This window comes from Camelina sativa, chromosome 16, assembly GCF_000633955.1.
Source record: "Camelina sativa cultivar DH55 chromosome 16, Cs, whole genome shotgun sequence".
Classification (NCBI taxonomy): domain Eukaryota; kingdom Viridiplantae; phylum Streptophyta; class Magnoliopsida; order Brassicales; family Brassicaceae; genus Camelina; species Camelina sativa.
Genome location: NC_025700.1, coordinates 21,237,307 through 21,261,778, shown reverse-complemented (window position 1 = coordinate 21,261,778; position 24,472 = coordinate 21,237,307). Strand labels below are relative to the sequence as shown.

Sequence of the window (24,472 nt, the reverse complement as noted above, 5' to 3'; positions counted from 1 at the left end):
GTTACGATCCTCATAGCGTCCAACATTATCCTTATAAGCCCCATACAATAATAAGCCATGCATCTTGGAAAGATGATCGCATAACCAATACAACCAATGTTTAGGCTTTTTATACAATAAACAAGCTAGAGAAGTTTATAGTTCTAAATTGATGCGAATTATTGAGTCATGCGCATTTTATTGCAAAATCTTCGAGAACAACAAAGCAACTAAACACTTTATTAAATCAAATAACACATCAAAGAGAATATAATACGTATAGCTTCTGTTTTTTCGGTAGGGGAGGGGGGAACACATGTCTCCCACTAATTTATTCAGAAAACAAAAAAAAACAAACACAAACTCGATGTATTGTGATTTTTTTTTTTTTTTTTTTTGACAAACCGATGTATTGTGATTTTCTTTATGTAGTTAATAATGAATCAAATGATGAATAGCTATATATATATAAGAAAACATATACGTATTGTGATTTTCTTTATGTGGTTAATAATGAATCAAATGACATTAGAATTGCCGAATTATCCATCATATATACCAGATCCTGAGATACAGTAGTTCATGAAGCACCTTTCTATAAATACATTGATTGTAATTTGGATCTGTGGAAGTGAGTATGCTAGCTGCTGTTTGGGAAAAAATAACATGCATGCCTAGTTGGTTCGGCCGTGGAATTGGTAAGTGTTCATCAAATATGACGCATTAAAAGACAACGATATTGAAACGAGAGAAGTGAATGGAAGATGATTATAATTATGTTGTAAAGGTAGCCTACGTACGAACTTAGTTGGTTAATTATGTTTCTCGCATCTCACGGATCGATATTTTTCTCAACTCCATAGTCTCTTTTTTTACCATATTAAGGAATGATCCATAGCTTACAGTCATAAAGCAAAACATTCCCTATGTTTTTTTTTTTTTTTTTTTGTTAAAGACATTCCCTATGTTTCCATATTATCAAAACTAAGAGGCAAATAAAACAGATGATATATCATATATGCATCATGTTTAGCTAGATGACACCATATGATTTGTCTTTTGCGATATATCTCTCGATTTTCCCCGATATTATGATATCACCTCTATACAAATGTACGTATACCCATAATATTTTAATTGACAGAGCAGGGACTCTACAAACTTACAACACTTGACCGTTTCTCGCTTCTTTACATAGTCGACGTTGTCTTTGCCCTTTAATTTAGGCTTTTAGCCTCCAAATCTCTAAGTTCCATCACAATATATGGACGGCGCGGACAACAATGCGATGTGGATGAAGATGAAGTACTTGATGAGGTGGACAACAATAGCGAGAGAATCTGTTTCGTGTATGAACCTTCTTTATATCTTTTGCTTTTTCAGCTTATTATATGTAGTGGCGAAGATATATATAGGGTGCAAATAGTGGTTTAAGACTAAATAAATTGAAAATAATAAGTTGAATAAAATTGAGTTATACTACTTTATTTATTTATTTATAATGATAAAGGATATTATGGAAGAGTGGGGAGAATCATAATAGGAAGGAACGACTAATCAAGAAATCATATAAAGCAAAGAAGCTAATAAATAAAATAAACAACCAAATAAAATTAAAATATCTTACAGTTTTGTTACTTTTGGTCTTTTATGGACCACCTTTTGGGACCATTTTGAATGAACGAACACGGGACTATCCCATAGATCTGAATAATCCTGGAAATAAATTGGCAATGCATTTTTAGTAAAGCTGGTGTGAATTTTTTTTTTTTTTTTGGTAGAAAGCTGGTGTGAATTTTTTCTCTATGAAAAGTTCTTCCAACTTTTATTTTATAACAGATGTTGGGGTTAAAGAATGAAAAAAAAACCTATGACTTTACCCAAAATTAAGATTATAACCTAAAGTTTTATTTTGTCAACAAATTAATATTTTCTTTGGTCGTCAATTAAAATTTAATTGTAATCATTGAGACTGAATAACGAAAAGACCCCTGAGTCCAAAGCCTACAACAAATTGACAACAACATAAATTTATATAAATTGGGAATAGCAAGTAGCAACGTTTGAGGAGGATTACATCATACATTTTTTTTCTTTTATTTTACTGAAAAAGAGAAAAAGAAAAAAAAAAAAAATCGGTATCTAAAAAACTGACCGCCTCGCGTTGTCGCTTCTTTGCCTACTTCCGATTCCTTCTTCTTCTTCTCTCTCTCTTAAATCTGCTGCCATCGTAATCCTCTCCGCCTCTCTAGGGTTTTTATCCGTCTCTCTCTCGTGTTTCCCCCAGAGCTTATATGTTCGTTGGCATTCGCTTAATCGCTTCTGATTCATGAGGTTAGGGTTTCGTTTTTTTTTTTTTCTAATTTTTTGGTGACGATTTTTTTTTTTTAATTTACTTTTCCTTGCGTTGCGGCGTGTTTAAATCAGAAGAGATCGGAGGTTTTTTTTTTTTTTTCTAGTTGTCATCATCAATGTTGATGATTGAGGTGTCTATTGTGTTGAGTTAGGTCTTATGGTTGACCTTCTCCATTTTTTATTTTATTTTTTTCCTTTGTCTGATTGATTTATGGATCACGGGGATGTGTTTTATCGAGAATCTGTTTAGGGTACTTGAATCATTGCATGGTTTGATTTACCAATTAGTATACTTCAACGGATTTCTCATTAAAAACCCTCTTTTTGTTGTTGTTGTTGTTGTTGAGAATGCTAATTCTATGGCTTTGAAACACAGGTGGCATTACGATGGATTGTAAGGAGAACGGTATTAGTGGCTCTCTTTCTGGCGATTTGAATGCTAATTCTCTGGGTTTAAAGTCTCCTCCGAGTTCTTCTGGGTACAATTTAGATTCAGTCACTAGTTTGGAGACTCCTCAGGTTGCGTCGGTTGTAAAGTCAACTAAGGAGGGTCAAAGGAAGTGCTTTATAGATAGCGAGAGAATGGGAGATGAAATCAGTAACTGTAATGAACATACTGGGAACTCTGATGATGGTTTAGATTTTTGTTGCGACGCTGAAGACACTCAGAAGCAGGAAGTGGTTTCCGATGAGGTTCAACAATCTCAACAATTCCTTTGTGATGCTGATTTACTGGTAGACTGCAACAAGCTGGATGATGGAAAGGAGAGTCAGGACACCAAATTTTCCCTTGTATCCATTGTTTCTGGGAGTATGCAAGAGGAAGGAGCTCCTCAGGCGATAGTAGATGAAGGGTGTGGTGGCACAATATTTCCTATAGGAGACAATGGAATAGAGAATGAATCGAATTTATTGAATGATGATGTACCAGAACAAATGGGGTCTTTCGAAACCGCAAAGCACATAAACCCTGATGAAGTTGGCAGTGATGGTATTACCTCTACCTTTGATGCTGGAGATAAGGAAGGAAGAAATGAACCATCGAGTGATCAAGATTCTGGTTCTTCTGATGATATATCATTCTTTCAGAGTTGTCCGTTTCCAGATACGATAATGGACTCTGGTGTATTTGGCTGTAGCCCTGCAGAAGATTATCTGAATGATTCAAGTGAAATTGAAGGCAATCTGCCTATTGTGGTATCCCCTTCATTAGCTATTACAGGCATGCTAAGTAATAATGACGGTGGCCGATGTTCATATGATCTTGATGACATCGGACACACAGAGACAGTCGAACCGGATTTGAAGCTGGGACAGCAGGATGAGCTTGACAATGATCTTTCCGAAAAGAATGAAAAGATTCTAAAAGATCATGTTGGGGATTCATCAATTGATAGTGCTGTGGCCGCTTTGAGTATGAATAATGGTATAGCTGCTGATCTGAGAGCTGAAATTTTCAGTCAGATATCACCCATAAACGAAAATACTTTAGGTATTGAAGCCAACTCCCATATTACTGACTCTTCTTTGATGTGGAATTTTCCATCGACCTTTGGAAATGGAGACATCGAAGTCTGTAATCCTGACAATGCAGTTGAGCCACTCAGAATAGTGGATGGCAATGGCAGAATAGGTGGTGAAGTTGCTTCTGCATCAGGGACTAATTTTTGTGAAATTGGCTTGTCTTCTTCCCGTAGGAAGTCCCGACATGGTAAACATTGTAAAAAGGCGCAGACAAAAAGGAGTGCCCCCCATCCGAGAAAATCCTCTAGAAAGAAACAATCAGCAGGAAACCTTGATTCAGTTTTTAAGTGCTCAAAGCAGAAGAGGAGCTCTCTTTTAAAAACAAGCCGTTCATCTGAGTGGGGATTGCCTAGCAGGACCACTGAAATCTTCTTACAGAGCAATAATATTCCCTATGATGGACCTCCGCATCATGATGCGCAGAAATCTCAGAGCAATCCTAAAAATGGAGAGTATAATAGAAGTTCTCATAACGGATATGTAGAAGGATCTAACAAAAACATCCAAGCATCAAGTGGCTCTTGCCTACGTTTGAAAGTTAAATTTGGTGGTGGCCAAAATCCTATGAACATTACAGTCTCTAAGGTCAGTGGTAACTCTTTTCCTGCTAATGGTATTGTTAAGGCAGGATCAAGTCTAGAATTGCCAGGATCAACAAATTTTGCTGTGGATAAACTGCAAAATGGGGAAACTAAAGAGGACTTGGAAGAGAAAAACAACCTTGTGGAGAAAGTTCCATATCTGCAATCATCTGATTTTATGAGGGATGAGAAACAAGACGATGGGGGGTTTTGTAGGAAGCCGGGTGGTGATGTTTTAGATGATGACCCACACCTTTCCACTAGTATAATGGTTGAAGAGTGCGAGAGGGCCACTGGGACGCGGTCCCTAGATGCTGAAACTTCACCAGATTCCGAAGTTATTAACTCTGTGCCTGATTCGATTGTTAATATTGAACAGAAAGGGGGTTTGCATCATGGTGTTTACAGCGCTCCAGAAGATGTGGTCGGAAAGAACAGAGGATTAGAAAAAAAAGATAAATTGTCTGCTTCAAAATCTCTTTTGGAAAATGGTTCACATCTAATTCTCAGTGCTAAAAAGAGTAAAGATGCTAAGTCTAAAAGGAAAGTAACAAAGAAAGGGAAATCCAAGCTTTCTGAATCTGCTAAAGACAGGAGAAAAAATGAATCTCATGAGGGAGTAGAGCAACGTCAATCCATGAATAGCAGTAATGAAAGGGATGATAGTGATCATCTTGAAGTAGGGGGGATAGAGTCTCACAAGACAACAGGTTTTTACTCTTTTGATTATCTCTAAGTATAGAAATCCTCAATCGTATATTGTTTTTTGCTTATTTAAATAGCATCCCTATGTTTTCCATTTCTTTAACTGGCACATTTTGTGAATATATGTATAGGTGCCCTTCTAGATGCAGATAATGGGAAAACCAGTGCCATTAATGGTACCATATCATCAGATGTGAACCTTGGGGAACTGGTTGTGGACGGTACTATTGAGGATAGCTCTTCCTCAGAGAGTGCCTGGGTTCGATGTGATGATTGCTATAAATGGCGACGGATACCTGCTTCTGTTGTAGGATCAATTGACGAGAGCTCCAGATGGTATGTTATATTATTTCATATTGAATATGTACTTGTTTTAATGCAATTCTCAGATGTTTTTGTTATTACGTGTTTTCTTTTACTTTGTCATGTGATCATAACTTGGTATGAATGTGGCCAATTTTACTGGACAATGTCTTTGTATTGCTACACACTGTTCTGGTTAATTTTTCATTGTGCCCCCTAACGATGATAATACTTCATTCTTGTTGATTATTCTGTTTGTTACATGTTATGTTGATTTTTTTAGCAATTTCCAGTGTGTTACATATTGTCGTTAATCTTGTTGGGGTGTACAAATTTCTGTTAACTTTGTATTCGTCGCACTCGTATCAAAAGTTAAAAACGAGTTTATTAGAACTTCTTATTTTCTGATACGTTTCTTATATAATTTATTCAACATTTTTTGAAAATTCTTACAGTGAATTCATCTGGTACTTGTGACGGAATGTTAATCGTATAAGCAGATGGAGTTTTTCATCTTTCTGATGTTCATCACATTTGGACTTTGTGCTTGTAGCTGTTTTGTATCATTTCCAGATTTGCTACGTCATTCATACCTTGTAGTCTGTCTCTGTATCTAATATGGATTCTCTATTGTTTATAGGATCTGTAGGAACAACTCAGATACAAAATTTGCGGATTGCTCAAAATCTCAAGAGATGTCAAATGAAGATATTAATGAAGAGTTGGGCATAGGACAGGAGGAAGCAGATGCATATGATTGTGATTTGGCTAAAAGAGGGAAAGAAAAGGAACAGAAGAGCAAGCGTTTGACAGGTGCTTATAATTCAATATGGGGGAACCTTGAGAGTACCCTTGGCTAGAATGTTTGAAAATATCATATGGTTTTTCATCTATTTTTTTTTATCCTGTTTTCATGCCCGTAGTTCTTGCAGGTAAACAAAAGGCGTGCTTCAAGGCTATAAAAACTAACCAGTTTCTTCATCGCAATCGTAAATCTCAAACAATTGACGAGGTTAATTTCCTTGTATTTTGTCCATTTCTTATGTTTAGTAATGCCTTAAGGTTAATTGTGCTTGTGTTGCTTATCGTGTTTCATTTTTTTTGGACAGGTAATGGTTTGTCATTGCAAACCACCACCTGATGGTAGGTTGGGTTGTGGAGAAGAATGCCTCAATAGAATGCTTAACATTGAATGTCTTCCCAGTACGTGCCCGGCTGGCGAATTGTGTTCAAATCAGCAGGTATAATATCTTGTTTGCAAGCGAAAGGGTTACATTTACAGTCAGTTATATCACCCTCAAAAAATTTTGGCGCATATTTCTGCAGTTTCAAAAACGGAAGTATGTTAAGTTTGAGAGATTCCAATCTGGTAAGAAGGGTTATGGCCTGAGATTGCTCGAAGATGTACGAGAGGGACAATTCCTTATTGAGTATGTTGGAGAGGTATGTCTGTGATGATTTTAAACTCTTGGAGGATGTTATCTGTTTGAGATGGGCTTTTGACCCTTATATATACTGTGGGTTATACATAACAGGTGCTTGATATGCAATCCTACGAGTCTCGCCAAAAGGAATATGCTTGCAAGGGTCAGAAACATTTCTATTTCATGACACTGAATGGGAATGAGGTAACATCTTCCCTTTCAATGACTCAGCTGCTTCTTTGCTTCATCTTTGATTGAAATTGTTTGTGATTTGCTGTTTAAATCTATGTGGAGTTGTTGAATAAAAAATGTGTGATGGACACTAAAATTGATATATGGTTGCCAGAATGTGACTCGTTTCTGATTTAGATAGCATATTTAGAGAAGTGAAGTTCCATCTTTGTTACGCTTTTCTGCTTAAGCAATTTGCTTGTACCTCTGGTTAGTTACTTTTATGTCTCTTATGTGATCCACGTGTGCCAAAAAGAAAAATCCTTTACAAGACGATGAATAGACAATCGTCTTCTCTTTGTGTCTTCGTTCATCTGACACTCGTCTGTATCTAGACTAGATGCTCCTGCTATTTTAGTACTAAAGCCTAGGTTACTTTTGTTGGTTGTNTTTTGGCTCATATTTCTGCAGTTTCAAAAACGGAAGTATGTTAAGTTTGAGAGATTCCAATCTGGTAAGAAGGGTTATGGCCTGAGATTGCTCGAAGATGTACGAGAGGGACAATTCCTTATTGAGTATGTTGGAGAGGTATGTCTGTGATGATTTTAAACTCTTGGAGGATGTTATCTGTTTGAGATGGGCTTTTGACCCTTATATATACTGTGGGTTATACATAACAGGTGCTTGATATGCAATCCTACGAGTCTCGCCAAAAGGAATATGCTTGCAAGGGTCAGAAACATTTCTATTTCATGACACTGAATGGGAATGAGGTAACATCTTCCCTTTCAATGACTCAGCTAGTTCTTTGCTTCATCTTTGATCGAAATTGTTTGTGATTTGCTGTTTAAATCTATGTGGAGTTGTTGAATTAAAATGTGTGATGGACACTAAAATTGATATATGGTTGCCAGAAAGTGACTCGTTTCTGATTTAGGTAGCATATTTAGAGAAGTGAAGTTCCATCTTTGTTACGCTTTTCTGCTTAAGCAATTTGCTTATACCTCTGGTTAGTTACTATTATGTTATGTGATCCACGTGTGCCAAAAAAAAAAAAAAATTCCTTTACAAGACTAAGATGAATAGACTAATCGTCTTCTCTTTGTGTCTTCGTTCATCTGACACTCGTCTGTATCTAGATCATTTTCGCCATCTCTACTTAAGCTCTAAAGGTAACAGATTAGATGCTCCTGCTAATTTAGTACTAAAGCCTAGGTTACTTTTGTTGGTTGTGTTTGGAATAATTGCATTCCTTAGCATATCATCTGCACTGGCTTTAAATTACTGTATTCCCTTTGAAACTATGCTCTATGTTGCACCTTGCAATAACTTCTTAAGTTTTTTGTTAANTTTTGGCTCATATTTCTGCAGTTTCAAAAACGGAAGTATGTTAAGTTTGAGAGATTCCAATCTGGTAAGAAGGGTTATGGCCTGAGATTGCTCGAAGATGTACGAGAGGGACAATTCCTTATTGAGTATGTTGGAGAGGTATGTCTGTGATGATTTTAAACTCTTGGAGGATGTTATCTGTTTGAGATGGGCTTTTGACCCTTATATATACTGTGGGTTATACATAACAGGTGCTTGATATGCAATCCTACGAGTCTCGCCAAAAGGAATATGCTTGCAAGGGTCAGAAACATTTCTATTTCATGACACTGAATGGGAATGAGGTAACATCTTCCCTTTCAATGACTCAGCTAGTTCTTTGCTTCATCTTTGATCGAAATTGTTTGTGATTTGCTGTTTAAATCTATGTGGAGTTGTTGAATTAAAATGTGTGATGGACACTAAAATTGATATATGGTTGCCAGAAAGTGACTCGTTTCTGATTTAGGTAGCATATTTAGAGAAGTGAAGTTCCATCTTTGTTACGCTTTTCTGCTTAAGCAATTTGCTTATACCTCTGGTTAGTTACTATTATGTTATGTGATCCACGTGTGCCAAAAAAAAAAAAAAATTCCTTTACAAGACTAAGATGAATAGACTAATCGTCTTCTCTTTGTGTCTTCGTTCATCTGACACTCGTCTGTATCTAGATCATTTTCGCCATCTCTACTTAAGCTCTAAAGGTAACAGATTAGATGCTCCTGCTAATTTAGTACTAAAGCCTAGGTTACTTTTGTTGGTTGTGTTTGGAATAATTGCATTCCTTAGCATATCATCTGCACTGGCTTTAAATTACTGTATTCCCTTTGAAACTATGCTCTATGTTGCACCTTGCAATAACTTCTTAAGTTTTTTGTTAATGCAGGTAATAGATGCTGGTGCCAAGGGAAATTTAGGGCGTTTCATTAACCATAGCTGTGAACCAAACTGTCGTACTGAAAAGGTGACTACTAAGTGTTCTGTGCGATAGCATGTCTTGTGGTCTGATTATAAATCCAGTGATGAGTTGGGATCTTTCTTTCTGCTTGTTTATTATTTTAATAAAGGTATTTCATCTTTTCTGTTTTCTCATGTGTATGGGTTTCATTTGGTACTTCTTAAATGTTGTTGCAGTGGATGGTGAATGGTGAAATTTGCGTTGGAATATTCTCCATGCAAGACCTTAAGAAGGTAGGCTTTCCCACACTTGCAATTTTGCGAGTTCGTTTCAGTAGTTTTTAATCTGCTGGTTCGTTGCCAGGGTCAAGAGTTGACATTTGACTACAACTATGTGAGGGTTTTTGGTGCTGCTGCCAAAAAGTGCTATTGCGGATCATCACATTGCCGAGGGTATATTGGGGGGGATCCCCTGAACGGTGATGTAATTATTCAAAGTGATTCAGATGAAGAGTATCCTGAACTTGTGATCCTTGAAGAAGATGAAAGTGGGGAAGGAATCTTAGATGCAACATCTAAGACCTTCATTGATGACGTTGACGAGCAAATGCCACAGAACTCTGAAATGGTTAATGGTTCCAAGGACCATGCTCCTGATAATGCCGAATTACAGAGCTCGGTATCTTTACCACTTCCAGATCGAGAAATTCTTCCACCTCTTCAGCCGATTGGAGTTTTGAAGGAACTTTGGTCAGACACGCCTGCTAGTTCTGTCCGGCAGGAGGCTCATGTTGAAAAGAAGACTAAAAGCACATCTCCCACGTCTAATTCTCTTAGCAGGCTGTCCTCGGATGGTGCAAATGCTGATAAGATGACAAAGCATGGATCGGGGGAAGATAAAAAGATACTTCCACGACCCCGTCCTCGTATGAAAACTTCTCGTTCATCTGGGTCGAGTAAGCGAGACAAAGGAGGTAGTCTTCCTGGTGTTAACAAAGCACAGGTTATACCAGTGAGTAAGTTGCAACAACAGCCCATCAAATCTAAAGGATCAGAGGAAGTTTCTCCCAGCGGACGTGTTGAAACATGTATTGTACTACTTCTAGACATGAATTGTTAAGATACCATCATCATTCAGTCATTTTCGCTAATAACACCAATTTTGCAGTTGAGGGGAAACTGAACGAGTTACTAGATGTTGCGGGAGGGATAAGCAAGCGGAGGGTAAGTTGTATATAGCATTACTTCTGAAGTCTATAAGATTTATACTTCAATTAGTTATAACCTTCAATTAGTTATGCTTAAGGTTAAGACATCATGTTTTGTTCCTTCTGCGGTTTTTTTTTTGTTTTTGGTTTGTAAGACCGAGCACTTTTACATGATTCTTTTCCACTTGACTTCTCTATATTCGTAATACTTTTCCTCAATCAAGCAACTGCACAATGGATACTTAGTTGGTTTTCTTATCTTACACAAACAGGATTCAGCAAAAGGCTACTTAAAACTTCTGCTTCTCACTGCCGCTTCCCGAGGCACGAATAATGAAGGAATTCAAAGGTTTTCAAGAATCTGACCTGCTTATCTTTGTTCCCATTTATACTCTGCATTTTGTACCTGAATTCCTGTTGGTGTTTGTGAACTTTAATGCAGCAATCGAGATCTTTCAATGATTCTTGATGCCCTTTTGAAGACAAAGTCAAAATCTGTTTTAGTGGATGTAATCAACAAGAATGGTACGTCAGTCTTCTTCTACTTTGGTCCATGTGTCTATCTGTTTTCTTTTGTATCTTATGAGCCTTATCTCGTAAAGATGAAATAACCCCCAAACACATCCAGGTCTGCAAATGTTACATAATATCATGAAACAATACCGGAGTGATTTTAAAAAGACCCCTATACTCCGGAAACTTCTGAAGGTACATTCCTTTTAACCTCTGATTATGTATGGGTCAGAAAACACTTGGCATTAGTTATCTTAAAATTTTCTTCTCATCACGTTGGCTAATGATGCTTTCTTGAAATGGTCTAGCTTGCTTACAAATCAATATAACTGAATTTACTTTCAGGTATTAGAGTATCTTGCTACAAGGGAAATCCTTGCACTGGAGCATATAATCAGAAGGCCTCCGTGTGCAGAGATGGAAAGGTTAGTAAAGTTTAATCATGGCCTTATCCTTGATCGAGTGAAAACTATATTATGCTGTCACTAGTAGAATTGTGAAATCTGGCTGTCTAGTAAATTGATTTATACTAAATTGGCCCTGTGCGTAACTTACTAGAATTCACCTGTCACTTGGTCTACTTGACAATGTGAATGCCAAAAATAGTTTTATCTGTCTTCAGCGAACCTTGCTATATAATGTCACCTTAGTTCTTCAGATTCTCTTAGGACACAATATGACATTTAATGTTTATCTACACGCAGCTTTAAGGATTCTATTCTATCTTTCACTGAGCATGAGGACAAACAGGTACTGGACGTCTCATTTACCCTTATGAAACTGTATTCTTGGACTCTTGATTTATTTTAATGATCAGTAAGCTTCGACCTTGATCAAATGAGTATCTAGGGGTTTAGCTTTTAATTTCCAATTATTTTCATGTATATGGCTGCAGGTTCATCAAATTGCACGGAAATTCCGAGACAGATGGATCCCTAAACCTTTTAGAAAACATTGGCCCATCAACAGGGAGGAGAGATCCGAGTCTATGAGGTCACCTATAAACAGCAGGTTCAGAGCATCACAAGAGCCTAAATATAATCATCAGTCCCCAAGACCTGCAGAACCAGTTGCGTCTGTCAAAACATCAATGGCTACAACTCCTGAAACAGCATCTGTATCTGAGGGATATTCAGAACCTAATTCCAGTCTCCCTGAGACAAATGGACGCAAGCGCAAAAGCAGATGGGACCAGCCATCTATGACCAAAGAACAAAGAACGTCTAATGGAAATCAGGATGTCCAAGATGACCTTCCACCCGGGTTTACATCACCTTGCACGGATGTGCCTGATGCAATTACTGCGAAGCCGCAACAAAAGTTCCTTTCTCGGTTACCGGTATCCTATGGTATTCCACTTAGCATTGTTCATCAATTTGGTTCACCCGGCAAAGAGGACCCGACCACCTGGTCTGTTGCTCCTGGCATGCCGTTCTATCCATTTCCACCTCTACCCCCAGTGTCTCATGGTGAGTTTTTTGCCAAGAGAAACGGAACAGTCTGTTCCTCCTCCATGGGAAACCCGACTTGCTCCATTGAGACCTTACCGGCTATAACTGAACCCAACCAATCCTGTTGTAACACCTCAAGTATTGCCGTGAATGACTCACCCGCTCCAAACCGGAAGAGAGAGTTTTCATCCTATATAGGAACAAGTTATTTTCGGCAACAGAAACAGAACATTCCCCCATGGATGCGGAACAATGGGTGGGAAAAAACAGCAAACAGCCCTATACCTGGAAATTTAACTGTAGAGAAGAAGCTCAACAATTAAGTATTCTTAACTTTAGAGAAGTACACAGCCAATGAAGTTGTTATGGAGACTAGGCAGCTCTTGAGGAGAATTACAGTGGTTGATTGGTTAGTTTTGCTCATAGGAAGATCCCCTTTTAGGGGACTCATGTGCGTTTCTTTTCTTTCCTTTTCAACTCCTTTTTCAGTATATTCTAAATTCTTTTGTTTATGATCAAAAGCAAAAACATTCTACTATAATTAAAAGGTCACATTTCATTGTAATAGCAAATCACATTCTTTTACTCCAAAGAAGTTTTAAGTTACACTGAGATCTTTGCATCGCAAACTTCTTAAATAAAATATTGTTCTTAATAATTTGGTTATCAAAAGGAGTAAGTTTCTTCTCAACTTTACAAGAATGTCCTGTAAAATGGAAAAGTGAGGGAAACAAAAAAAAACCAAACTTTTTGACAATTCAATATTTTCTGAGCAAACTTCTGACTCTAACAAACATCCAAGTTTTTACAAGTGTTGCATATTTTCTCCATCCATTAAAGTACCTTCCAATTACCTTCTTGTAGCTTGGTCTACTTCTCACAACAATCCAATACTCAGCCAGATTCTTCCTACTAGTTATATACTCATCTTCCAAATCCAACAGGGATAACCGAGCTAGCACCGGGATTAGCATTACATCAGCCATACTAAACTCGTTCCCTGCCAAATATGTTGTCCCCTCAAGCTTTGTTTCAACCTCATCTAGGAGCCTAAGCAAATGGTCTGTGCTTCGTCTTAAGGCACCAGGGTCTTTTAGTTTGTCTTCTGTATCGTATGCTTCCCTTAGCTTCCTATGGTAAGCACTTGCCAAGTCTGGAGACTCAGCCATCCTTGCAATCACAACCATCCTCAAGAACTTGGAAACATAGAGACGACGATTATCCGGTATGTGAGCAAGAGTGAAAAGCTTGGGGTCCCATTCCCTAATCTTCCGCATCCATTCAAGAACTTCTCTACCAAATGTAGCATCTTCTATACCAGAGGAAACCTCAGCTATTCTCTCCAAGTACCTGCAAAATTCACAAAAGCTCTAGTTACTTATCTCCAAAAAATTAAAACCTAGCACCAAAAGTGAGAATATTCCCTATTAGAAAATGGTGAGTACATACTCTATGATCTCAATAGTGTCCAAAATGATGTGAGAACCATTCCTGAAAACGGGAAGTTTTGCGTTTGGATTCATCCTAAAGAAGGAAGGGTCCATGTGCTTGCCAGTGATGGGATTGACATGGTATGATGTGTAATCAATGCCTTTCTCTTCCAAAGCTAGTCTCACTCTTTGGCTATCTAATGAGTAAGGATGATGATATAACTGCATTGCTTCAGACCAATATCCTCCAAATACAGTCCAAGAGCTGCAAATTTAAGATATATATATTAAAAAAGACATTCAAGTCCAAGTCTCTTCCATATAATCCACTAAAAAATCATCAACTAATCAATATATTTCAGACATAAAAGCACCAAATTAACTGTTGACCTCACAGACCTGAAGCTTCATAAAAGGTGGATTCATATTTGGGAAAAGGGGTTTAATAAGCACGATATACAAGGAATCTGATCAAACAAAATGAGGTTGAGACCATAAAGATTGAAGCAAACAAAGACAAGAAGAAGACAATACAGGTAACTTGGTGATTTAACTACTAATAACAGAAGAAGTAAAATAAAGACATACCCAACGAAAAGACAGAACACCTTGGAGAAGAAAGGCAGAACAAGAACTGAATCAAAACTAGACGAAAAAAGGGAAACCTTCGTATATTTAGTTTCTCGAATTGAGGTTTCCTTCCTTCTTTAAATTTTTGTCTTTTTTTTTTTTCTTTTTTTTTTCTCCTTTTTAATTTTCGAAGGAAGACGTCAAAATATATACAGCTAAGATTTGCTCTGAACAAGAAAAAAATTTAGGAAAGTGCGAGTATCTAATTCTCCCACTGCGCTTACGTTTAAAAAGGCTTACGTAGACGCAGATGTCTCTACTCGCTCTCAGATGTTGCCACGTGGTATTGGTCAACTTATCCGCCAAGGTCAAAGCGCTTTTAATGATCACTTTTGTCTCTCAAGGGTGTATATGTCTTTCCGATCAACCTGCCAACTTCTTCATTTTTTTCTTTACTTTTTAACATACACCTGAATTATTGGTTCTATTATTGCTAGATATATCCATATTATCATTTTTTTTTTCATGATTCAGAAGGGATTGGAATTTTTTTTTTTTTTTTTTTTGTCATTTTTACTTTTGCCATTTTTGGATTCTGGTGATGTAAAAGAATAAAAAGAAAGAAAGATCGTTAGTGTCACACTGTCACTTGTGTTCTTTCTTCTTTGTATTAGGCCTACTTTGTATCCATCTCATTTGGGCCTTAAATAGATTATCGAGAAGGAGGAGGATATTTACATTTAGTAATATTAAATACAGCCCAATTTTAGCCGTAGCTTATAATAAGCCCACTTTGGCACAACCATTTAATAATAAATAGCAAAACGACTGAAACATAAATAAAAAATATAAGAATGTATAAATTGGACAACATTGTAATTCACGTGCCTGGACCAAGAATAATACCAACCTTTAAAATAGAAGGGACAATAACTATAACCCATCAAAACTGTGACACGTAATTAGCCAAATATGTTATAAATATGGCCTTATTCATCACAAATCTATTGAATTTAAGAAACTTTAATGTTGTAACCAAGATCTTGTCTTCTATTTTCTTCTTCTTTTATATTTCGCCAAAAATTTATATAGAAGCATCTTTAGTTCATAGTAGATCCAAAAGTAATCATTGACCCCCAAAAGAAAAACGAGTTTTTCAAGGCTTTCATCAACAAGTTAGAGAAACATCAACGTCAATGCATGTTGCAGATTTGTTCATATATCGTAGTCATTTGTGTTACTAATTGTTTTCGTTCAGTGAAAATAGTCGAATTTTATCTACAGCTATCTAGTTTTGTAAAATAGAGATATACTCGTGTAGATGATAAAAAAAAAATAAAAAAAAAAAATAATAACAATCAACGTGACGGTAACACTGACACATACGACAATTCGTCTCTTACCTACAATTCTGATAGTTGTATATACTTGTATTGAAAGTTTACTTCTGCGATATTTCGTGAATAATTAGATTACGTAGAATATATTTTACAATTGACAAATGCTAAAAGTTTAGAGTTCCGATCCTAAAAAATCTACAATATTATTTAATCATTTTATCAACCAAATAGAGTTTTTATTTTATGGTTTATATATGTCGTGTAGTATGTTATTGTATTTGTATTTGATGTAGATATTTTAGACTAATGTACATATTGTCATTTCGTCTTAAGTTTGAATGAATGATCAATTAATAATATTTTTTTAAAAAAGGATAATAATTCACTACGTACGTCATGTGGCTTATGACTTTATCATTGAAGGTACTAGTATTGATTAAAGGAAGTAATCAATATATTATATGAAAGATAAAGAGTGGCCAAATACCAATTAATTTCGTTTTTTGCTTCACATTTAATTCTATTAAATTGCCCTAGCGAACTTGTGACATGCATATGTCCGTGTTGTATACTCTCCTTCGTTTTAATAAATGACATGCTAGTATTATTAATGGTCATGATTTTTTTTCTTTTGCTTATAAATTATTATGGTCATGATTTTTTTTTTTTGGTGGGGAATTAGTATGGTCATGATTCACGCTACTTTGCAAAATCAAAATTTAATTTTGGAAAATTTTAAAATTTTCCATTAATCTCATTATCTCAATTTAAACGGAGTCAAATGTTAATTAAGAAGAGTATATGATGTCAAATAATCAAATATAGTACTGTATAATCAATTGGAAAGTTGCCTCATGTGTTTGACAAAATTGAAAGATACTACTATATACGTCGGAAAAATCTTTTTATCACTACTAGTATTATAAAAAAGATGAATCATCATTTAATTTATGTTCATACTTAGTAGTGCAAACTCGATCGTAATCAATTCCCATATTTTTATAATACTAAAAGGCTAAATTAGCTTTGTGCAAAGTATTCGACTCCCAAAAATCATGCGAATTATTGGAACACGGTCTTTCGATTCGTACGTATATGTATTAATTACGAATTTACGACAAGTTGCAATTATTTAATAGTCCTACAGAAAATGATTGGGTATAAAACTAATTAAGATTAAGTTTAGAGATGAGATACGTGAGAAAGAGCGAGTGGCGTTGTCGTGGCAGAAACCAAAAAAAAAAAAAAATTAAAAGCCACCAACTGAAGAGTCTACGTTTCCTTTATCGTCTGGTTAAACGTTTTTGATCTCTCAGTTTGTTGCCACTTTCATTTCTCATCAACTCTGCCATTTTAACTATTCAACATTATGGATTAAATACCAAACAATACATGCTTTCAGCTTTCTATAAAACCTAAAAATTAGTTGACACAATATAATCATATAAACATGATTTTTTTTTTAAAAGAAACATTAAATTAGGAATATTTCTTGTTAGAAATCAAATCCAAAACCGAACCTTGATCGAAGAAAATAATCATATACACTCCATTAGTTTTGTCATTGTTTTTTCTTGAGAAAAAAAAAGAAAATAAATAAATTAGTTAAAAAGTGAGATATGGTCCATGTCTCCATGACTAAATGAGGTAGACGCTGACACATGCCTTTCGGATTTAGTTGGCGTGTCGTTTCTCGCTACTAAAACGGCAGGTATTCCGTTACTATACTTCCCTCCATAATAATAACTAACTAACTCTCTTCTTCGGGGCGGGCGGGGGCATGAGAAACGGCGTTAAGTGACGTTACCAATACTTTTTTAACGTCGTCTAATTTAATGTTGGGTACGTTACCTGACCTGATGCACCGGTAATGATGGAAAAGGTCTTCTTCCGTTATGATGACGTGTTTATCTAGTGACATTGACACGTGTAGGTTGTTGGAAGGATCACATGACATGATCGTTTTTGTGTTTTTTTTTTTTTTTTTTAACTTAGGGGCTGGACATGTTTGAACCACGAAAACGGGCTATTTACACCGACCCATTCTGGGTTGCAGTCAGATTTATTTCCCTATTTATTTACTACTAATTTATTTCAATACGATTTTGTGGTCCTCTCACCTCTGTTATAAGTATATAGTTTTATATGATTTTTAAATAAATCTTTCTGATGTATATTATTTAAGTAAAGTGTATGCTCCAAAACCACAATATATCAAAAGGATTAAATATAGGATAAAATTTGTATATACTTCCTTTTTTTGTTGATATACATATGGGACATCATATTAACTAAAAAAAACTTGTTTCCATAGAAGTTACTACATAGTTGGCTTTTCAGAATAAAATAGTGAAATTTATGATGATTTTATAATTTACAATTTAGCAAAATTAATAATAAGAAACATATTTGTGTGTCATGGTGGTGGGTGATTCACAAAAAAAAAAAATGCATAGTTGAGAAAATGTCAAAATTGGAAAATGAGTAGAAAATATATAATGATTTTATACTGTGGAGTAGGGTTTATAAAAATCATTTTTTTTGTTTTTTGACATTGAAAGACAAAAAAAAAAAATAAAAAAAGGAAAAATGAAATTCTAAAAAGAAGGCTGCGCCTCTTGTGACGAGCATCAAAAGCAAAACCAAACCTGCGGTTAAAACTTAAGCCTCTGCAGGTAGAGAGAGAGAGAGAGAAAGATCTTGTCTTTGTGTGTTTTGTTTGGAGAGTATATAAATCCTTAAAACGATGTTCTTTTGTCTTTGGGAAACACACGTCAGGAGGAGGAGGATATAAGATCACACTTGAATAATCCAGACAACCTCTCTCTCTCTCTGTGAAAATAAAAGGAAGATGATTGAAAACGGCGGAGAGAAACGGAGCTCCGTCGAGGAAGAAGGAGAAGAAGGTGGGCGTATGATTGTTGTCGGCGTGAAGCTCGACGCGCCGAGCAGAGAGTTGCTCACTTGGGCTTTGGTTAAAGTCGCCGAGCCTGGTGATACTGTGATCGCTCTTCATATCCTTGGAAATGGTACATTTTTTTAGATTCTCTACACAAAAGCTTTGGTCTTTTTATGATTTTTAATACAAAAGTTTCGATCTTTTGTGGGGTTTTGTGTAGAGATTGTCGATAGAGCAGGGAACTCTTCGCTTCTCTCTCTTGTTAAGACTTTCGACTCTGTTCTTGACGTCTATGAAGGTTTCTGCAATTTGAAACAGGTATAGAAGTGCAATTTTGATCCTTTGCTTTAACTTCTCCAGAAAATAAACAAAGGAAATGTTGAATTTTTCCCCTCTTTGTAGGTGGATCTGAAGCTGAAGCTATGTCGTGGTTCCTCTGCTCGAAAGATTATAGTTCGAGAAGCCAAATCGTTCTCTGCATCGAAAGTTTTAGTTGGGATTTCAAAAACTCACCACACGATTCGTTCACCAGCTTCCGTTGCTAAGTACGTAGCCAAGAAACTATCAAAGGATTGTTGGGTGATTGCTGTAAACAATGGTAAAATCGTGTTCCAAAGAGAAGGTTCTCCATTATCTACCATTAATCATTCTCAAGGTATGACTTTTTTTTTCTTTTTTTTTTCTTCCAAGTTTCTACATTTTTGTATCTATATGATTCGGTTTGGGTTGAGTTGTTAAATAATCTGTTATTGGGGTGTTGTTATAGGGAAGGAAGATGTTAGGAAGATTACTTTGTTGAATGTGCTTCAAAGGTCTGTTACTTTGAATAAGACTACGAAAGTAGTTAGCCATTCCGAGGAAGATTCAAAAGAGGATGATGAAGTTCAATCCGGTAGCCAGAGTTTACAGCAGGCCTTAGCTGCTGCGCGTTTTGAGAATTGCGCGGTTTGTGGTTCTGATTCTTTGTCTCTAAACGATACAAATACTCCTGGAAATGAAAGGAGTGAAGATGATGATGATGATGATGAATGTCACAAAGCAATGGAGGTTATGCCTGTGAATGGTCCAGAAGATTCAGGCGGTTCTATAACTATGTTGGATGGGAAATTGCCTGAATCTAGACCAGGTTGGCCTTTGCTTCGTCGTGCTGTTTCTACATTAGGACAGTCTGTTACTACTCCTCATAGTTCTTTGTCGAAACAGATACCTGTAGTTCAATGGGCTCTGAAGCTTCCTACGAGGGACACTAATCAACCTGGTTATGATTCTTCTGAAGACGATTTGTCAAGCTTAAACGCAGTTGTTCCGTTTGGTATCAACTCTATCTCCAAGAAGTCATCTCCTGACAATAGTCCAAGAAAATTGCCGGAGGAATTAGAGGGACTTTATGAGAGGTTCTCTTCAGCTTGCCGGGTTTTCAAGTACAAGGAACTTGTTTCAGTCACATCGAATTTTTCCACTGGTTGGTCCTTCTCTCATTCATTTACTTATGAATGATATGTTGAAAATTTTCAAGGCTTATAACTAAAAAGTTCAATCTGATTTCAGATAATTTCATTGGAAGAGGAGGCAGCAGCCGGGTTTTTAGAGGTTGTTTGTCCAATGGGAGAGTGGTTGCTGTCAAAATTCTCAAGCAAACTGAAGATGTCTTGAATGATTTCGTGGCTGAGATTGAAATCATCACAACATTACACCATAAGAATATTATCTCCCTCTTAGGATTTTGCTTTGAAGATCATAACCTATTACTTGTATACAATTATCTCTCAAGGGGAAGCCTAGAAGAGAACCTTCATGGTACTTGTTAGACAGACCCTTGTCTTTTTAAGCAACTCAGAGATTCTATTATGATCATGGATCTAACAAATGCTGTTTCATAACCAGGAAACAAGAAAGATCCGCTTGCATTTTGTTGGAGCGAGAGGTATAAAGTAGCTGTTGGAGTGGCCGAGGCATTGAACTATCTGCATAACAGTGCTTCACAACCTGTCATCCACAGAGATGTTAAGTCATCAAATATACTATTATCTGATGATTTTGAGCCACAGGTAAAAACAATTTTTATCGGTTTTTCTTCATATGTCAAAAGAGGCGAGAATACTAAAAAGATATTTATACCTTGTTCCCAGCTTTCTGATTTTGGGCTTGCGAGGTGGGCGTCTATATCTAGAACTCATATAATCTGCTCTGATGTTGCGGGAACCTTTGGGTATGGAAGAATCTGGTTTTTGGCTGATGTTTTTATGAAAGTTCTTGAAAATGTTCTTATGGTAAGCTTCTGTTTCTTGTTACAGATACTTGGCTCCAGAGTACTTTATGTATGGTAAGGTAAATGATAAGATAGATGTCTATGCATTTGGCGTTGTTCTCCTCGAGCTACTATCTGGAAGAGAACCGATTAGCAGTGGATGTCCAAAGGGACAGGAGAGTCTAGTCATGTGGGTATGTATTGCTGCATACCAATTAAGATCAAAACCAAGCTTTTTCTATACTCTTATTGAAAACAAGTATGTATGATGTTCATGTACAGGCCAAACCAATTCTAGATGATCGAAAGTATTCTCAGTTATTAGATCCGAGTTTGCGGGATAACAACGATAACGACCAAATGCAGATGATGGCGTTGGCTGCTACTCTTTGTATTCGACGTAGCCCTCAAGCTAGACCGAAAATGAGCATTGTAATTCAAGTTTTAAATCTACTAGCCTTTTCACATCATTGCTTTATGTATTATCTTAACGAATGTGGAATGATGCAGGTCCTAAAGCTACTTAAAGGCGATGAAGACACGCATGAGTGGGCACTGCAACAAGTGAGTAATTCATCAGAAGAGTCAGAGATGCTCAAGGATAAGCAATGCCAAAGATCTAACTTGCAGTCACACCTTAACGTGGCGCTTCTTGATGTTGAAGATGACTCTATCTCCATGGGAAGCATCGAGCAAGGCGTCTCTGTTGAGGATTATCTTAAAGGCAGGACAAGCCGTTCGTCGAGCTTCGACTAAGAGCCCATTTTTACTGAAACTATTGTGTGTGTGTGTACATATGAAAGGGCGTTCTTTGGAAACCGGTGGGTGGTGGATTTGTGGGGTTCTTTTTAGCCCTCCTTTCTCACCTGTTTAGGACACTGTAATTGTAGATTTTAATTGTTTGGGATGTATCTTGCTATTTCCGGTAAGTCTTTTTTGGGCAAATTGCTTATAGCTGTGGTAATAAAAACGAGAGGGAAATGCTTGTTGTTGGGAATTTGGTAGGAAAGAAAAAAAGTGCTTGTACTTGTCTTCATTAAGAAGAATAAAAGAAAGAAATCGTTTTTTTTTTCTAGAAACAGTTTACATTTATTTTCTCGTATTTGTATTAGTATGTATTGATCCGTCAAAATCATTAACTTGTATCGTGAATGGATCGTGTACCAATAAGGCTCAACAACAAAATCATTACCCATGAGGTAGTATAGGCCTGGGCATTCGGTTAACCATTCGGTTTCGGTTCGGTTGTATTCGGTTTCGGTTATTTTGGATATAGTAATATAGTAACCATTTGGATATTTTTGAAATTTCGGTTCGGTTCGGTTTCGGTTTGGTTATTTAAATAAATAACCATAACTAACATAAATTATATTAACATTAACCAAATAAACCAAATATAACCAAAACTAACCGAATATAACCAAAATTAACCAAATATACAATAACAAAAATACAAAAAAGGGAAAAATATTGATTCAATTTTACAAAATAGTATTTAACTTTGTAAATTCAAAATAATAACATTTACATATATTGATTATTTAAAATATTTAATTGTTTTGAATCTAGAAATAATTTATATTTTAAGTTTATTTTATAGTTTTGCATAATATTAAGTATATAATATTTGATATCTTCTAGGTTTTCGGATATTTCGGTTAACCATTTAATTGTCGGTTCGGTTCGGTTCGGTTTCGGTTAGTTTGGATATAGATTTTTACTAACCATTCGGGTATTTGAAGAATTTCGGTTCGGTTCGGTTTGGTTTTTTTCGGTTCGGTTTCGGTCGGTTATTTGGTTATCGGTTATTTTGCCCAGCCCTAAGGTAGTATATTTCGTCTGCACAAGAGATCCCTGATGACTGGTTAACTTGTTCTTCCACAGGTGGTTCCAGAGTGTATGCCTGATTGTTATTATTGTTGTAAGAAGTCTCAGTTTTGCAAATGTTCTTATACTGAAGTCTGGTAGGTTTTCTTTCTCCAATGCCTAATAGGGGAAACACACAGTGATGTAGGTAGGGTAATACGTTTCTAGTGGCAAGTGTTTACAGAGTATAATACAAGTTGCTTTCTCATTTTCTGGGGCGAAACACAGTGATGTAGAGTATAAATGAAATCTTGGCTTTTAGGCCTTTCTTCAATTTGTTAGTTCGCTTCCAAGCTATATAGAGTATACATAATACTACAGTTTACACATCAAGATCTGCAGCTATTAATATGAAGTCATAAACTACTACTACTACTACCACTACTATTACTACCATATAGTGACGAACCTAAAAGAAGCCTTGAGATTGCAAATACAAATCTTGTAGGATCTCTCGTTTTGCTTCATATCCAAGACTGTCTTATAGAATAGAGTCTTGAGTTTCACTTAAGATGTACTTTTAAAAACAGTGTGGTGCCGCGTTACTTGTTGCCTACCATATCTATGCACTCTCTAGCATCAACGCACAGATTTATCAAACTTTTTTCATGTAGCCAGGGTTTGAATGCACCTTCAAGAACTATGTTCTGCAAAAGAAAGCGAACCACAAAAGACATTTAATCTATGGCGCATACAACTCTATACATTCATCTGTTATATTGATAAAATAATGCATTCAAGGTTTTATGGTAACAAGAGGGTTTTACGAGACCAATGCACACGGGCGACTTTGCACATGTTGTAGCCAAGAAAAATCAATGAAACAGAAAACTCTACCTCTAAATAAAAGAAGAATCCGCGCAACAGGTTTAAAGATCGAGGAAGATCCTTCTGATAACGATGATAAATCTTGTTGAAATCTGCAGAATCAAACCGAAGTAAGTTTAATATGGTTGCAGTCGAGTATAAGTTCAGTGGAAAGCAAAGGTAAAAACTACAGGACATGGTGAAATAATTTCACCAAGAAAGTATCACGAATGGAATACATCATTTCTAGCAATACTCAGATTATAATATATATAATAAGCAGATATCCCAACAAGTGTGAATATCCAATTAAAGATGTATGATTCGCATAAATGTAAGAACTCCTACAGCAACCTTTCCTCTAGAGACTTAGAGTTAGCTGACTGAGCCTCAAGCTAGCCTTTTATATAGGACAAAAACTTATCCATTCGTTAAAATGTTTTATCTTTGAGAAGATAGTTCAACACACTACACATCCACAAGAACACATTGTACAATTTGTTTGTACCTGTATACTTTTCGAGATATGACGGTGCCAACTGGTCTTCAACATTATATTCAATCTCTCTTCCATCTCGTAATTGTCTAGACCGAGTCAATGGTCTTTTGAGTGATGCCTCAGTATAGAGTCGCAAGTACTCTTCCTCATCATAGGGATTTCTGAGAAGTTCCATTAGCCTCTTGCTATACGAAGAGTTGAATAAATCATCAGGGTCAACACCATCTTCAAGATCCTTGGAAAACATTATAACAAAATGAAAAATGTCAGCATAGAAAATTAGAAAGAATCAGAAAAGACAAATTTCAAAATAGAAGTAAGAGAATGAAGGTAT

The 24,472-nt window shown here is 36.2% G+C and overlaps 4 protein-coding genes across 6 annotated transcripts in view; 2 read left to right on the top strand and 2 right to left on the bottom strand.

Moving 5' to 3' along the window:
• LOC104751623 (histone-lysine N-methyltransferase ASHH2-like) lies at positions 2,058-13,091 on the top strand. Of its 2 annotated transcripts, none has more exons than XM_010473613.1 (18): positions 2,058-2,313; positions 2,711-5,149; positions 5,276-5,480; positions 6,088-6,260; positions 6,380-6,459; positions 6,557-6,688; positions 6,774-6,890; positions 6,983-7,075; positions 9,297-9,374; positions 9,545-9,601; positions 9,672-10,395; positions 10,476-10,531; positions 10,788-10,864; positions 10,958-11,040; positions 11,144-11,223; positions 11,374-11,453; positions 11,733-11,778; positions 11,924-13,091. In XM_010473613.1, the coding sequence occupies exons 2-18, from the start codon at positions 2,722-2,724 to the stop codon at positions 12,800-12,802; spliced, it is 5,388 nt and encodes a 1,795-aa protein (XP_010471915.1). In that variant the 5' UTR covers positions 2,058-2,313; positions 2,711-2,721; the 3' UTR covers positions 12,803-13,091. The 2 variants fall into 2 exon arrangements, with proteins under 2 accessions (XP_010471915.1, XP_010471914.1); XM_010473612.1 differs by having other exon boundaries at positions 6,371-6,459.
• On the bottom strand, positions 13,113-14,725 carry LOC104751625 (glutathione S-transferase TCHQD-like). Of its 2 annotated transcripts, XM_010473615.1 has the most exons (4): positions 14,498-14,719; positions 14,309-14,376; positions 13,929-14,174; positions 13,113-13,829 (listed from the first exon to the last, which is right to left on the bottom strand). In XM_010473615.1, the coding sequence occupies exons 3-4, from the start codon at positions 14,135-14,137 to the stop codon at positions 13,238-13,240; spliced, it is 801 nt and encodes a 266-aa protein (XP_010471917.1). In that variant the 5' UTR covers positions 14,138-14,174; positions 14,309-14,376; positions 14,498-14,719; the 3' UTR covers positions 13,113-13,237. The 2 variants fall into 2 exon arrangements, with proteins under 2 accessions (XP_010471917.1, XP_010471916.1); XM_010473614.2 differs by lacking the exon at positions 14,309-14,376 and having other exon boundaries at positions 14,498-14,725.
• LOC104751622 (probable receptor-like serine/threonine-protein kinase At5g57670) lies at positions 18,429-21,963 on the top strand. The gene is made up of 10 exons (XM_010473611.2): positions 18,429-18,848; positions 18,939-19,036; positions 19,121-19,373; positions 19,485-20,180; positions 20,267-20,515; positions 20,603-20,766; positions 20,848-20,927; positions 21,013-21,160; positions 21,249-21,398; positions 21,477-21,963. Exons 1-10 carry the CDS (start codon positions 18,671-18,673, stop codon positions 21,720-21,722), a joined length of 2,262 nt encoding a protein of 753 aa, XP_010471913.1. The 5' UTR covers positions 18,429-18,670; the 3' UTR covers positions 21,723-21,963.
• LOC104753889 overlaps positions 23,066-24,472 on the bottom strand; it is a 4,750-nt gene continuing 3,343 nt past the window's right edge. The window contains exons 3-5 of the mRNA XM_010476074.2: positions 24,148-24,412; positions 23,670-23,752; positions 23,066-23,479 (exon numbers count right to left, since the gene is read on the bottom strand). Of these exons, the coding sequence (XP_010474376.1) occupies positions 23,375-23,479; positions 23,670-23,752; positions 24,148-24,412 (453 nt within the window). The 3' untranslated portion in view covers positions 23,066-23,374. The remainder of the gene's footprint in view (positions 23,480-23,669; positions 23,753-24,147; positions 24,413-24,472) is intronic.